Raw genomic sequence first — 17,119 nt, forward strand, 5'->3', positions numbered from 1 at the left:
ATTTTGAGGGAGATTACAGCTGTGGTTCTCATAGTTCTCTCCCTGCTAAAGCTGAGCTAGCAGACTCAAACGCTGGCATTACCTCTCCCAAATCTCTGCCCCAGCTACTGCACAGCCAGGAACTCAGAGAATTCACGGGATACACACAAATCTAAGTCAGTAAGACCCTGGGTAAGAGCCTGCAGGAGACTCCTGCTTAAACACAGTGCCCATGCTAGTTGTGCTATTTGTGTTCTAGCTTCCTGCTGGGTTGTAGCTGTCATCTGTCAAAACAGACGTCCTGAAAGACCAACCCTCCAGATAAATGGAGCCTTACTGAACTGAATAAACACTTTGTTTCACAGTATTACCCAATCACTTTAGATTTCAATTTTCTCAATGTCCTCTTACTGTTTTGAAAATAGAATCACGGAATTAAAACACCTCACTTCTAAAACCTACTGTAGAGCAAAACCTTCAGGAGATTCATACACTTGTATTTAGTTGCAGGATACCTGAAATACGACAGGTAATCAACACTCTCCTGGAACAACGATGATGGTAAACTCAGTCTGAAACTACCGACTGGCCCGTGGGTGTGTGGCATATGAATGCATTCAAGAAAGGCTCTCCTTGGCCTACATGCCATCCTTGCCACACACCCATTCTTCATCCGTCTCCCACACCAGCAGAAGGAATGACTGGATAAACGCTTCTTCGTTCATCAGGGATAACGTGTAGCATGCAGCACTCAGCTGCTCACAAGTAGGTCTCCCTCTCCCTGCCCAGGCAAATGCAAACTCCCTGCCGGAAGGGAGACCTTCATCCTCATCTTCCAAACTCCACTCCCAGAGCCTTGGGTAGCATCTTCCAGACTGCGAGTGCCTCAAGCGTGTACATCCTGCCCATTCATCTACTAAGTATTTAATGGCACCAAAATGTGTTCCCTCTTCTACCACCTCACTCCCTGCAAGGGATGATAAGGCCCTCCCTTTCATGAGATTGCTGAAGTATCTGTGTTAAACAGTGGAATAAAAGACAGAATCTCTATGTTAAAAGTAAGGTCACAGGAAAGAGCCTATGAAAAAGTAATGCTTGTTTTCTCACATGCCATTGATACATTGATAAATGCCATGAACCCGACTTCAACACAGAGTGAATAAAAATAATATGTCCTTGCCTTAATAATAAAAGATATATAACCACAGTCATAGAATTTACTCTGTATATTTTAACTGTAACTTCATCATTTTTACCTTATTGAAACTGATGTGCCTACCGGTACCAAAGATAGTACAATATCAATAGCTGGGGTTTCGTTCATTTTGATTTCAGACATTTACACTTCATTAGAAATAACTAAAAACTTCTGTCCCTTATTCAAGGCCCCTAGTCAACTCATCAGGTCATGCCTGGTGTCACTTATTTACATGTATCATCAGTACTATTAATGTAGGTTCTTCTATAGTAAATGATTTTCTTAATACCTCTTCACTTTGGATTTTTTCCAGTTGACTCTTTTAATACCCAAATCCACATATGATTCAGTGAGTTCTATATTTAATTCTCCTTCTGAGTCACTTGGAAGTATTCCTAATTTTGCAGCAGATTCATAGAGAGAAATTTCATCTTTCAGTTCTGCTAATTCTTCCTGAAACATAAAATTATTGAAAATTATTTTCTTATATGAAAGAATCAGTCATTCATCTATGCTTCGAAATTCATTTTAATCAGCAGAAATGCTTCTTCACATACATTAAAAATAACTTTAAAATAATGCTGCTATGAACACAGGTGTACAACTAATATATACATTAATAACTTTAGAGGTATATATACACAGAGAGAGATATATGACTTTAGAAAGGCCAGCACACATCAGTTTAAGTAAACTGTATGAACAAATGAATAAATGAAGGAGAAAGCAAATGTAAGGAGCTTCTCCTACCTCCCTCACTTACGTTCTGTCCTCCACAAAAAGTGTCCCTTGAGCTGAGAAATTGACGGCAGCACTTTTTGGCATTCTAGAGGACAGAGTGGACTGGTTTGCCAAGAACGTGTTGTACTTTAGTCTGCCGGTGGGAAAAGGCAGAATGTGTCTTTCCAGTAGAGGTAATACTGGAACTCGTCCTCCAGCGGAAAATGTAAGTAGCGCTGGAGGAGGAGGGGAGAGAGCTGCAGCGAAACTGCAGGTCCCCCACACCTGTACATGTACTTATCTCCCGGATACACCCATAAATGAAAGGACACGCCACGTGAAGGAGGCTACCGGCAGCCTGGGCGTGGGGGCGCGGTGCCCTGGCTCTGCAGGGCTTGACTACCTAACTGTGTGGGTTAGATTGCGAACAACTCTCAGTGTCTGGTCTGGAGATGGTCCAACTACCTCTTTTACAGAGAAATCCAAGGTTCAGAAAAGTGATGTAAGCACTGCCTAATTCAGCTACCCACAGGGTCTCTTCCAAGTGGCAACACTCACTTGCAAAGCCTTGTTCATGTTTTCACTCATAGCATGTGCTTTCTGTGCTTGCTGCAGCTGGAACCGTAGCTGAGCCACCTCCTGTACAGAGCCTGTGGGGGGAAAAAAATCACAGAGTACACCACAAGTAAAGGGACAAAGTACCCACGATGTTCAGAAGACCTTGAATCCACTGAGGCTATGGAACGTGGAGCTCTGTTTCATTACCTTTTCATTACCTTTCTAGGAGCACAAAAGTGTAGCCACTGGGACCCAGAAGGAGGAGATCCAGACATTTCCAAGACATGTCCACACTTAGTATGGCTCCTCTGGTGTCCCTGGGAGGCTGAAGACTTGGGACTACTGTGACCTTGCTCTGAATCAAATCAGCCACATCTACAGACCTTAATACTCCACAAGTCCTTTAACAGGAGCATAACGTTCCAACTCATAGAAAGCCAAAGCAAAAATTCTTTGGAACCCATTTCTACCCTCTAATAAGAAAACTACATCTTGCTGCCTTTAGCTTCTTTCGAAATGCTTTTATTTCCACCACCCCCACCTCCACATGTGAAAAAACCATATTCAGGCCATGCTTCGGAAACTTCGGTAACCTAATGTTTTAAATGTACTAGGGGAGGCTCCCATTTAAAAGGAACTTTATGGGGCCTTCTCAAAAGAAAATGAGCATCTGGGAAATGGTTAAGCAGAGTAATGATGGCATATTATGCAATGAAAGAAAATAGTATTTTCAAACCCTTTAGTGGCCAGGAGAAAAGCTCACTAAATAATGCCATGTGAAACAAACGAATACAAAACTGAAGAGGGAGCGGGGGCCCAAATGGTATAAGCCAAATTTTGCCCCTTCCAAAACGTCTGCACACACATATTTTGACAGCCTTTGACTTCAGCACCTTCAGCTTCTGAGTAAGTGACTCTGATACACATTGTACCAACAGTCTGAATAGGCTTTATGTGCCGAAGCATGACTTTCATTATGTTGGGTCCTGAAGAACCACTGAGCTATTTCCACAGCAGGAACTACTCACCAGCACCCAGGGCAGTTTTGTCGGTGGGACAGTTTGCATAAACATGTGATTATTTTATTGCCTTTTACTCTAATGTCATTCTATAAAAACGGATAAGAAAAGTACTGCTGAAACTAATGATGAACAATGTAGGTCACAAACTTAATACCATGGAAACCATATGAGAAATCTAATCATGACAAAAATAGAACTCCCTAGCTTCAACTGACCAGATTAAGTGCAAGAGGGGGAAAAAAAAAATTAAAGAAGTTTCACAAAACAATAGAAACACACAATCAGAATGATGTTAAAAAGCAAAATATGATGGGATTTCATAATCATTTTTACTTCCCAGGGATAGAACCCACATTCTAACATACATTGTATTGTTCAATTTTTGCACATTCAGCTTTGGTATGTTTTCAAAAATGTATTATGTGCAGAAGCAGGGAATTACCTAAGTGTATGTGTTCAATTTCACTTGAGGGCAATGCATTCAAACATTAAAAAGTTACCTCTGTGTCACAGGATTATTGGTTATTTTTATTTGCTACTTTGTACTTATCTATGTTTTCTAAATTATCTAATGAAAACGCATTATACCTTTATACATATATACTAGTAATGTTTAAAAAATTGTCACTGATGATCTTTTCTGTCTTTTCTGGATTTTAATAATTCACAGATCCTACTCTGTTCTCTCTGCATATTATACTAGCCACCTGGGGAGACAAGGGTTCATCCCAGACACCCACCTGAGTGCAAGAAGTTGGCACACTGCTTCTGACTCTCCTCTAGACTTCTCGTCAATCTGTTAATGATCTCAGTCTTTTCTAATTTCATTGCTTCTTGATTCCTTTCCAGTTCTTTCACTTGATCTTTCAAATGACAACAAATGTCTTCCTAAGTAGAAAAAGTATTCAAGAAGTAATTTTCATGATCAGTTATTAAATACTAAACTAACAAATACAATACATAATTGGATTTTAGCTCAAACATAAAATCATCACAGAGCAGCATCACTTCTTTTTCAAGGTTAAGCGCATAGGACTGGAAGTTAGAACAAACTTTTATGATCTTGGGGGAGTCATCAACTTCTCCATCTATTTATTCTTTTGTAATTACGCTAATAAAGGTTAAATTCAATGATTTCTGAAGTCCTTTCTGTTCTACAATCACAAGACATCGATATTCTAAAACGAGATTCCATTCAGGCCAAAGAAAATGTATTATACCTACCTCTATCTGCATGTTACACTGTCAGTATAAGTGTATGTATATACATTTAGGCAGACCACCTTGAACCATGGAACCTATATCCCAAGACAGCAAGGATTCAGATAAATACATGGAAACTCACCTATTCTGAAGAGCCAAGAGCTCATTCTACTCTGAGCAGCCAAATATAATCTTTCCCTCCTCTGGACTTCATTTATACTTAATCTGTCTCTTTATTATATTTTTACATGTCTTATTTTTCTTAATAAAGTCTCCTTGTAGGTACCTATGTAATGCCTTATACACAGTGAGCGTTATAAAAACAAACAAACAGACAACCCTTTAAAAATGAATGACAGAAAACCAGACAGGATATATGTGTATGTGTATGCGTGTGCACGCACTTGTGCACACACACATGCATGCATTCATGTGTGTAACTGTATGGGGATATATGGAAAAATAGGAGCATGTATATAATATATTCAAATTTCTTCAAAAAGAGAAATGTGTTTAGGAGTAATAAGCCATGCTAGTCCCAAGCCTATGTAGAAGAAATCATCCCTTCTTTTTCAAGAAAGACTACACGTGGCAATGCCTGGGTGACTCAGTTGTTAAGCATCTACCTTCAGCTCAGTTCATGATCCCAGGGTCCTGGGATCAAGAGCCCCACGTCAGGCTTCCTGTTTCTCCCTCTCCCACTCCCCCTGCTTGTCTCCTTCTCTTGCTGTGTCTCTCTCCATCAAATAAATAAATAAAAATCTTAAAAAAAAAAACAAAAACAAAAAAGAAAGACTACACAGGCTGAATTGCAGAGCATGAGACAGGCAGGAGTAAGTTAACTGGCTGAAGTCACCTGAAAAAGCCTCAAGAAAATAAGTATTAAGAATATCAAGGGAGGGTTTTGAAGCAAAGAGAAGCATTTGCGACCTGATCCATAGGATACCCTAAAGCCCAATAATGCCTTAAGGATAGTAACATAAGGTACACCTCATAAGGATACTGACAGCATCACTAAGCAGAGAAAAGGGACTCTGAAGTCTTCTATTTTAGTTAAAAAATTCGTGTGAATTTTGCATTCTATTTCATAATGTAGTCATGTTTGCTTTAAATTTTTTCTACCAACTTTCTGAGCAAAATGAAGCTTCTGGAAACTGCTCCATGTTTATTCAACAGTGCAAACCTCTTGGCACACTGCTGCGGATTCCCAAGCCAGCTTGAAAAGCGTGGTCCTAAAGCACCAAAATAACACGGCAAACACAATGAATGGGCTAACATTAACAACAGTGTAAATGTATATGTGAGAAGGGGTGGGGAGACAACATTTATGGGCTGGGGAGGCTGTAATACTTTTATAAGAGACTAAGAACTGGCAAAAATAAAGTTCAAGAAAAAGTAGATATGAAAAACATATGAAGAGAAGGCTGATGGTGGCAATAACTTGACTAAATGCAACAATCAACTGAACCATGTTATTTCCTATTGACAAGTTCAGGGAAACCAATTACACTCAAACTTGTTCAGTTTCAATACCATGGAACACTACATCAAACTAATGATGTACTGTATGGTGACTAACATAATAAAAAAAATAAAAATCGGAAGACCTTCAAAAATGAATAAACAAAATGAGTTATTCCTTCTTTTCTATGGGTAGCTTGAGTGAGAACATGCAGTTCAAGATGGTTAAAGGCTGAAGCTTTAAGACTCAACAAAGCAGCAATGTCCACAACAGCCCAGCTGTGGCAGGGGCCGAGATGCCCTTCAACAGGTGAATAGATAAAAAAGATGTGGTCCATACATACAATGGAATATCACTCAGCCATCAGAAAGGATAAATACCCACCATTTGCATCCACATGGATGGAACTGGAGGGGATTATGTTAAATGAAGTTAACAGGCAAGCAGTCAAGCAGAGAAAGACAGTTACCATATGGTTTCACTCACATGTGGAACATAAGCAATAGCATGGAGGACATAGGGGAAGGGAAGGAAATCCAAAGGAGAAAATCAGAGAGGGAGATGAACCATGAGAAACTATGGACCCCAAGAGACAATGTGGGGGTTTCAGACGGGAGGTGGGTGGGGATGGGGGGAAATCCGGTGATGGGTATTGAGGAGGGCACGTGTTATGAGGAGCACTGGGTGTTATACTTAACCAATGAATCAGTGAACACTACATCAAAAACTAATTATGTACTAAACAGTGGCTAACTGAATGTAGTAAAAAAATGAAAAAAAAAAAAAAAGATGGAGCAAGACAAGTCTGATGACAGAGATAATAGCTGAATCTATGGGAACAAATAGAATTGAACAGATTTTTAGAGCACAGAGACATGAGTATTATGCCACACAAAGGTCTGTGGTAATCTCTTAGCCAAGAGAAGGTATTTCAACTGGAGCCTTTAAATATAACGTTAAAGGAAAGTAGAAAGTAGACCAGGCAAAAATCATGACGTAGAAACCAAAGTCTACGACTTCACCCAAAGCTGCATATCTCAAGAAGGTCAGAGTGAAGAAAGATTTTATACCATCAAAGAGATAATCAGAGATCTTAACCTGACATTCAGAGACCTCAGAACATGACACTCCCAAGAATGAGAGACAGAAGACAGGGGAGTCCAGGAGATGGTTTGGTATAAGAGTTCTGTCACTGAAGAAACACGGAGCTCCGAGAAGTTTTGGCTGAGTATAACAATATGATTAGTTTACAACTGTAGTCCTTTCCTGCTGAGAAACTTACTCAAGTTTATCTACTAAATTATCCAGTCATTTGTACCTTCCTACTATTTTCCAAGAATTGTTTTAGTTGTCTTGGTACTATGCTGAATGGAACATAGGAAAAGGTTTGTCTGAAAGGGAAATACTTTATAAAGTATATCCCTCTTCAATAACTTTATAAAGAAAAAGAGGGCAAGGGGCAAAATGCAGGATGTATGTATGGTTATCAGCTACTCTAAGAAATCAACCCCCTCTGTATAGAATATTCATACATTTTTTTCTGATTATAGGCAGGCAACTCCCTAGCTCCTGGTTGATCTAATTTATAGCAGCCTTCTAATCAGGAAGCTCAATTTGGATTCTAAGATAGTATGGATTGTCTTTTTATTAAAAATACTGCTGAGTCAACTGATCCCAAATTGTCAGCACAAAAGAAATACCCTAAATACCCTTGGGAATGGGTATTCCCAAGAGGAAAAACTATAAGCACTTCGGAATCATCACTTTGCAAAGCAGCTATGCAATTACATCCAGAGGGCTAATATCAGTCTTATGATATGTTTAAAAAAATAAAATCCATCACAGAATGTAACAGTAGAAAAGATATCAGTCAACACCTTCAATCTGTGGTTCAGGAATCTGAAACCCAGTCAGCACAGAATCAAGACTTTGTTCTGTGTTCTAGTCCAAGGTCCTTTTATTGGGGGTGGGGAGAGGTGTAGTGGTGAAAACAGAATGGAGTGGGCACAGGGGTTGAACACAGTAAGAATTTCTTTCAGCCATCCCCTGTGTACTGTGTCAAAGTCAGCAGAGAATGGAGAGATCCTCTACCCTGCAAGGAAAAGCCACCAGACTCCACCCCTCTTGTCATCCAAAAAGGACCACTGCCCAAGTCCAACTAACTTTAATGCTACTATACCAACATAGCCAAAATAAATAAAACTATATCTCAAATGTCATTTGTTTAAATACTGAAGATTTTTTCAATAATTTGGCATAGCTTTTGTCTTTCCCCACATAGCCTTCACACCAATCAAACTCACAATATTTTTCTATACAAAAAGTATATTTAAGAAAATAAATCTCATAACTCATATAAATACATATAAAAATAAGACAGTATACAATTATTACTGGTAATAATGCAGTACTTATGTACCTAATCTTTGTACTTCTACCTAAAATATGGAAAAATTTAGTCAGCTATTAGAAATAAAAAATAGCAACACAAATCAGGATGAATTTTAAGTGCAGTGGGATTTGCCATACCCTCCCCTTTTATTTTTTTGCTCTTCTTCCCTTGGGTTAAATTAATTTTAAAATTACATGAAGTAAATTACACTCTGAAATTTTACTCATTCAAGTGGTTACCTGGGGTTTGGAACACAAGCAAATTCACCACCTGACTCCCCGTCAACTTCCATTTTATTCTCTTTGGGGCAGAAATAATACAGACGGTGAGGGATGCTCAAGTTTTACATCTCGGCGATTTCAGATCAGATTTTCTTCCTTATGTTATTACACTATTCTCAAAAATTAACTCTTCTCCCAAGAACCACTTTTACACAATATTTACCGACAGGTAAATTACCAGAAAGACTTTCTACTGGTTAAGCTCCCAGGACAACCTCTCAAGTTCACTCCAGCTCCCAGAACACTCTCTCTTTTCGGTATGGATTTGCTCTAGAGCAACAACAACAATCTGTATAAATACTGTACAAATTCAGGACTAGTAATGCAAGAACTGAGAAAGTACTAACCAATCCTCTTAGGGAGAGAATTTCCAAGATTAAGCCTTCAGGACCTATTCATTGATGAAAAATCATTGGCTTTTAAGTTTTACTCATAAACACCTACTGGAAACATCCAAAATTTTCACATGAGGAACCACAAAATATCAGTTACAAAAAATAGCCAGCCTTCCTCATTTATAACAGTTGCTTATGTGAAAGCCTCCTAACCTGTTCCTTAAGGGCAGTAACTGTAGCATCCAGCTTCCTTTGTAAGGACACCACTTGCTCTTCGTGCTTCTTCGTGAGGCCCATTACGATGCTCTCATGCTGCTCTCTAGCACGCTGAAGGGATTCCGAGTGACGGAGGTCCAGCAGCTGCTGCTTCAGGCTCTCCAGAGCCATTTCAGTTGTCCTGGACTTCTTAATCATCTAGCGGATACACACGGGAGAGCCATGTTTACAGTACTTTAACTCTTCCCTCTCTTTATAGATTGTAATGCCAAAAATCAACCATCCTTCAAGAAGAATGGTCACGAAAGGGTCTCCCTCTGGTGGGGCAGATTTAGTTCCTTAGGACTTCCCTAGATGGAACCCACCAGGCCCACAGTTGCTGGAAACATTCACTGAGAAAAAGAACCTATAGTTATCTGAGGAGAGTGATAGAGGATTTTGCTCAGCATAATGGCAATGTGGGTACCAGACAAGGCATTTGCTGCTACAATAGTGGTCGCAGCGCTGTTTGCATTGCTCTGTGAACCAAGTGTGAGGGGTAAGCCAATTTCTGGGTCACAGAAAAATGACAACCATTTCTTGAAAGACTGATGAAAACTGTCAACGACCATTTGTTAAAAACAAAGTTTTGAATGTCTACAGTTGTGGAAAAAACAATGGTGTACCAGGCTAAACAACGGTTCCCAAAAGAAGGCCGTATCCTAATACCTAAACCCTGTGAATATGTTATGTTACATGGCAAGGGAAAAGTAAGGCTGTAGACCAAATTAAAACTGCTGTTCAGATGACCTTAAATTAAAAATGATTATCCTGGATTATCTGGGTGGGCCCAATGTATCGAGAAACATCCTTAAATGAGGAAAACTGAGGCAGAAAAATCAGGATCAGTGACTTCTGGCTCTGAAGATGAAAATGGGCCACAAGCCAAAAAATGCCGGTGGCCTCCAGGAGCTAGAAAAGGCAAGAAAATGGATTCTTCCTTAGAGTGTCTGAAAAGCAATAAATCCCTGCTGACAGCTTGATTCTCACCCAGTGAGACCCATGTCAGACTTCCGGCCTCTAGAACAGTAAGATAATATGCATTGTGTCAAGCAATTAAGTTTATGCTAACAATAGAAAATTAGTACACATGGTGATTCTGTTGCTTTTATGTTTTCATTTATGCTATATTTTTTTATACATGCAATTTCTAATTTATAAAAAGATTTAAAAGTTATAACATTTTACTATATAAAAGCAATTCAACTTTTTATAAGAACTATCAATTTTCAGAAAGTTAAAAATGCTAACAGTCTCTTACACAAAAAAATTAAAATTTCAAATGAGGCTTATTCTTCCTTTCTATTACAGAGATTGACCATTTATTCCAATACTGTTTAAAGTGCTTATGACAGTTATTCATTTGCTCAATAAAGAATGGGACTACTTTGTACCAGGCAGGCTTCTAAAAACTTAAGGACATGATGACAGGACAGGCAAGGTCCAAGCTCTGTCTCTTTCCACCAGAAAGTAGCAAAACAATAACAAGTAAACAAAGATCGTTTCAGATAGTTTTAAAATAGAGTAACAGGATATGGCATGATGAAGGAGAGTAGGAATATGGAGCTATGGGCTACTCTAGATATAACATGGCTTGTTTTAGCTGACACCCGAAAGATAAGGAGCCAGCTATGAGACAACATTGTTTAAATTCTTTCATAGAACCATCCTCAGAACTAACCACACATCTCCAAAACCAAACTCACAACTTTATAGGCACTTTTAATTTTAACCATCTTCCTCCCCCCCCACCTCCAGAACAGTATCTCTCTCACGAGTCACCCCCACCAGCCTTCCCTACCAATGACTTATGACCATTTCCAACCATTATATGGCTATCTATCTCATTAATTAAAGAATGTACCACCACCTTTTTTTTTTTTTAAGATTTTATTTTTAACTAACCTCTATACCCAATGTGGGGATTGAACCCACAACCCCCAGATCAAGTCACACATTCCACCAACTGAGCCAGCCAGGCTCCCTTGTGCCACCACTTTAAAGGCAAGTCTACCGGGGTCAGGAAATTCAGGCACTGCTGTTTTGTCAATAACTGGCTTTGTAACCTTGGGCAATTTTGACTTCCCCAAAACTTAACTCATCGATTAAATAGTAAACACAATGCCTCATGCCTCACTAACCAAAATCCCAACAAGATTTTTTACAAACATAAAAAGTTGATATGCAAAATCTAGAAAAGAAAATGTGAAAAAGGGCTGCAAATTTTTTAAGAATGCTAATTTGTTTACCACATTTTAAAACACACCATAAAACCATAGTCATGCCAGTATCAGAGCAAGAATAGAGAAATACATAAGACAAAATATGTACAGGTTACATCAGTTTTCAACAGCATTCACTCAACCTATCCTGACCTCCTATTATGTGCCAGAAGGCAGGGAAGACTTAGGAAAAGAAAACCCACGAGCAGGGGTGTTAATCAACTAGCAGTTTGCTGAGGAAAGCACCTTCCAGAGAGAAGAAATGGCATATACAAGTACATAAAAGCAACACATGCGCTACTGAGTTTGAGAAGAATAAGGAAAGAGGTAGGCAAGGATCTGATGGCCATTTCCATGCCATACTTCATCCCACAAGTAAAGTGGGGTCAGGCCTTAAGCAAGGGAAAAACAATCAGGATTTTAGAAAGACTGGCCAAGAGAAAATTTGCAGAAGGGGTAAAAGCCTAGAGACTAGGGGGACGCCTGGGTGGCTCAGTTGGTTAAGCAGCTGCCTTTGGCTCAGGTCATGATCCCAGCGTCCTGGGATCGAGTCCCACATCGGGCTCCTTGCTCAGCGGGGAGCCTGCTTCTCCCTCTGCCTCTGCCTGCCATTCTGTCTGCCTGTGCTCGCTCTCTCCCCCTCTCTCTTTCTGATAAAAAAATAAAAACTAAAAAAAAAAAAAAAAAAAAAAAGCCTAGAGACTAGGAATGCCTGGATGACTCAGTGGATTAAGTGCCCAACTCTCGATTTCAGCTTAGGTCGCAATCTCAGGGTCATGAGATCAACCCCCATATTAGGCTCCACGGTTCTCTTTCTCCAGCTCCCTCTGCCCCTCCTTCCACCCCTACACCCCCCACTCCTTAAAAAAAAAAGACTAGAGACTAGTTAAGATACTTTTGCAACAAATGGTAAAATCCTGAATCAGGGACATGGGGACAGAAATGTGGAGACTCAACAGAAGGTAGTGGCTGACTGGATGAGGGGGAACAGAGGAGCTGTGCAGACTTTTATCTAGTAAGCAGTTGACTGGGTAGATGAGAGCACCGTCCCTCCAAGGTCAGGGAAACCAAAGCAGGCTGACGCTGGAAGAAGATATAAACTGCAAAGTTCTGCTGAATTTAGCCCCACATTACCATAAGTTAAGTAAAGTTTTCACTGTAATGAATAATCTTTTACCATAAATAATCACAATAAAATATTTACCTGTTCCTCGTTCACTTTTAATGCTTGTATTTGGGTCTCCAGTGTTTTTATTTGTGCTTCAAGCTGTATCTCTCTTTCTTTTCCATTCTGAAAGAGTTTCTGTGATTCTCGGAGGCTGAGGGTCAAACCATCCTTTTCATCTACAACATTAAAAATTATTATATAAATAACTTACTGTGAGGGGATCCTTATTTTCACAATCTCTTATCAAATATCAGGTTGGTATCATATGAATGTTCAGTTCAATTCAGATAGTAAACTTCAGTTGATTTAGAGAAAACCAGGAAAGTTCCAAAAACAGAATGCCTCAGTGGCACCAAAAAATTGAGAAAATCAGGACCACTTTCCTCAAAAATATTACTGTATCCTTTTGAGGACCACAAGATTTCCTAACAATGGTTTCAGCATTTGTTTACTTGAGAAGTTACATAGATGGGACAAATCTCTGCTAATCAAAGAAGGAATCTGAAGACTATTTGTTTTTCATACGCACTTGCAATGAACTTTAACATTCACCTAATCTTAAATTCTTCCCACATACTTTATGGTAACAGTTTACAAGTTCTTCTCTCAAAATAAATTTTATAAACATTACAGAAAGAGATCTTTTCACTATTAATTAAGTTTGAAACAAGCTAGAGTTCAGTCACAAAATTAATCTACAAATGAAAATTTCACCATTGACCAAAACTACAGAATGGATGAAGAGTAAACAATTATAACTTGAACTGTTTTCCTCTATGTGCCTCTCTCAGTAATGGCACTATTTTTCTCCTTGACACACCAAAAGGAGTTCGAGATCACAAACTCCTACTTGGATTAAAATCTTATTTTAATCTGTAGGCTTAGAAAATGTATTGCAAACTAAACACAAGTCTCTCTGGGAATTGGAATACTTCGTCCAAGGTAAACTACATATGCAATCAACAACTTATTCTTATTAGGACAGAATGCTATCAGCCTAGTTAAATAATGTTCACTGATTCTAACAGCCCAATAGAAGAGAATGAGAAAGCGAGGACCTCAAAATAGAATGTCCTGGTGAGAAATAATCCAAGGCAAGGTGTCAAAATCCTGGGGTTTTGTTTCATTCTGACTGACTCATTATGAGCCCTTTGACCAAGTGCATCCACTCTCCAAGCTTCATATTTAAAATAAGCTGTTAGAAACAAGATGTCTAGCTTTAGTGTACCTCATAAATGACAGCATCCAACAGGTGTCATCTTACCTTTGATTATCAGAAGCTGGTGATTCAGATATCTAATTTGACGCTCACTTTCACTTAACTTTTCAACTAAATTGTCTAGTTGTCTCTCTTTTGCTTTGTTAAGAACCTGAAGTTGGATAATCTGCATATTTTCTGCAGCATCTGCATTAAAATTATTAGATAAAATTATTAGATAAAAACATACCCAAATGTAAATTTGTGGATACAACTCATTATTATCATGAAATCAATTCAGTGAATTTTGATTACCATTTTTTAAAAAAATAAGACAATATATCCGAGTGCAACATGGAGCATGAATAATGATTATTTTGTGAAATGTGTTTTCGTTACGTATAGTTATTTACATAGGTAAATATTATAAGACCAAATCACAATGTAAAAAAGGTACTTCTTACTGTGGTCACTGCCAAAAAAGTTTAAGAAGTCACTGGTCTAGAGTATAACCCTGAGTCACACTCCCATTTTGGCTAATTAAAAATAAGCACATACCAATTACAATGGAACAGAGTTCTATGTTCTCATAAAATTGAAAAAAGAAAACTACATCAGATTCTATAAAGCCAATTTTAAAGAAAATTTCTAGGCACTCTTCTCAAAGTGTTTTATCTTAAACAGCAATGGAAATTACGTCGTATTCATGTTCATGCTAGCACATAACTGCTGCACTAATAAATCAATGAAGAGATGAATAAAGAATTTTGAGGTCTTCCTTCAGAAATGATTAAAGTCATTTTAGGGACCACTTAAAAATGACTCGGGGAAAAGAGAAAAAGTGATGTGTAGGAGAAGGATAGTGCTTCAACCACAAAACAACAAATATTTTTCTTCATTTTCTTCTAGAACAATACTTCTACTTGCCAAATACAAAACAATCTTCTTTTTAAAAAAGAGATAAGGCTGAGAACAAAAGAAACCCCTGAAGACTGAAAACTTTGTTACAGGTCAACGTAGAACAGGGTTAACTCAAGAACGAGCAGTCTACAGGCCACACCTCTCCCCAAAGTCATTTTTTTTAACTACTGTGGCTAAGAAGCTATAATCACTAAAATTCAGCACTACTGTACCATTAAGTTACCTAATTAATTTCCAAATGTTTAATTTAGGCAAATGGGTAACTTATTTAAACAAAAAATAAATCAACTTGATAAAACACAGACTCTTAAGACAGTCACGTAAGGTTATCTACACAGAAAGACCAGACATAGAAACATCACTGAACACAGTAGAACTGAAAGAGCAAATACCAAGATATCAGGCCACTGGTGTGATGCTTATTAACTCAGCCTAAAATCAGTTATGCCACTCATGCTGTCCACCCCCTCACCTCATTCCATAAAACCTCCTGAACAAAGAGAGGTGACCCTGATTTTGCTGTCAACTCCTTGTGGGGAAGTGAGGTCTGGCCTCCTCCATAGCTCTCCTGCAGCCCACGTGTATGTTATCCCACAAGCAGTGCTCTGAAGTTAGGGCGTTGTAGCCCAGTCTTCTAGGTGGAGCCCAGGAAGCCCAGAACAGCCAATGACATACCCCCCTGCTTCTTAAATGTGAAACAAACCACCACCTTGCTGTCACACTCTAGAGTCACCCTGGCTCTTCAATATGCACAATAACTGGAAGCTATTTCACATGCTGGAGAGTAGGACAACAAAAGTTAAATGTAGGAAACACTATTCAGGTCAGTCACAGCCTAAGTTCTGGCTTTTGATTTTGGGTGTTTCATCTCCTCCAAACTCTCCAGTAACATTTCTCTCGTTCTCATATTTATACATGCAGCATATAAAGGGAATTTTTTTCGCAAATGCCACATGACTGAATCCGAGATAACCCTAGTTTAAATTCTAAATATTAAGAACTATATATCAGAGTTACCGAATTACTACACTAAAAGTCTAAAAATTAAAAGAAAAACTTCAGATGATAATGGCTAACTTACTGAATTACATTTCTATATAGTAATAAAAAAATCTAAGTTTGAAGAGAAAACTCAATTTAATTTTCCAAATTAGACATCAGTAAGAAAAACATGTATCTAATGAAAAGTCTTAACCAACTAGAACAACTGAAATATGCAGCTGAGAAGAACTATTAATGTTTTATTATGTAAGTTTCAAATATATAAGGTAGAGAGTAGAGTGGCAATGAACCCCATAAACATACCACTCAGAATCAGTAACTACAAACTCATGGTCTGTCTTGCTTTATCTATATCTCTACCTAACACTATCCCCAACAACATATTATTTAAAGTTAATCCAAGACTCCTTATCAGTTTATTCATAAACACTTCTGGATTTCTAATAACAGAAAAAAAAAAAAAAAAAAAAAACAACCACCACAATCCCATTATCATACTTTAAGAAAAAATGACAATTTTTGAGTATGCCCAGTGTTTAAAACTAATTCTGTTATTAAGAAATAAATATAAACTTGATACCTACTTTCATTAGCTCCTAAAAATTGTTGTTGCAGGCTTTCAAATGTGTCACTTCCTGCTATCTCTTGGCCTGGCGAGTCATTATTCTGTGCAGAAGCTTGATAAGGTTTATATGTCACTTTATATGGTTCCAAAGCTTGACAACTGGGACCTTGTGATGTAACAAATTGCTATCAAAAGATGATAAATGAAACTGACAATCAGGATTTGGCTTTTTCTTTGAAAATGATCTGAATTAGACACCTCAACTTTGTTAGGAAATTAAATTGTGGTACAATTACAAACTTAATACATATATTTTAGCTTAAAAATACCACTTACAGTCATTTAACACTATTAATTAAAAGTCTATAATATATAATTTTACGTATCTTAAGGGTACTTCTGAGCATACAATGGGTCCAATTACATAAATAACCCTCAAGAATTCCAGTAAGATTGTATATAAATAAGAATGATTTAGGTGATGCCAACATCTTGAGAACATAAGAGTGTACATATTCAATAGCAAGAACATGCCTCATATATAATAAATATTCACTAACATTTACAGAATAGTTAATATTCCACAGAGATAGAAAATGACCATCTTAAAGGAATGAAAAAGTCATCCTGTCATTGGG

The 17,119-nt window shown here is 38.1% G+C and overlaps 1 protein-coding gene across 5 annotated transcripts in view; it reads right to left on the reverse strand.

The window, feature by feature from the left end:
* The window catches only part of CEP152 (centrosomal protein 152), a 91,253-nt gene that overhangs the window by 57,817 nt on the left and 16,317 nt on the right, over positions 1-17,119 (reverse strand). For all 5 annotated transcript variants that reach the window (XM_059372780.1, XM_059372777.1, XM_059372779.1 and 2 more), the window contains 7 exons: positions 16,501-16,666; positions 14,060-14,200; positions 12,832-12,971; positions 9,364-9,564; positions 4,218-4,365; positions 2,456-2,547; positions 1,467-1,630 (listed from right to left, as the gene is read on the reverse strand). In XM_059372780.1, coding sequence (XP_059228763.1) covers positions 1,467-1,630; positions 2,456-2,547; positions 4,218-4,365; positions 9,364-9,564; positions 12,832-12,971; positions 14,060-14,200; positions 16,501-16,666 — 1,052 coding nt within the window. The remainder of the gene's footprint in view (positions 1-1,466; positions 1,631-2,455; positions 2,548-4,217; positions 4,366-9,363; positions 9,565-12,831; positions 12,972-14,059; positions 14,201-16,500; positions 16,667-17,119) is intronic.

The sequence above is a fragment of the Mustela nigripes genome, chromosome 13 (genome assembly GCF_022355385.1).
Source record: "Mustela nigripes isolate SB6536 chromosome 13, MUSNIG.SB6536, whole genome shotgun sequence".
NCBI classification, from domain to species: domain Eukaryota; kingdom Metazoa; phylum Chordata; class Mammalia; order Carnivora; family Mustelidae; genus Mustela; species Mustela nigripes.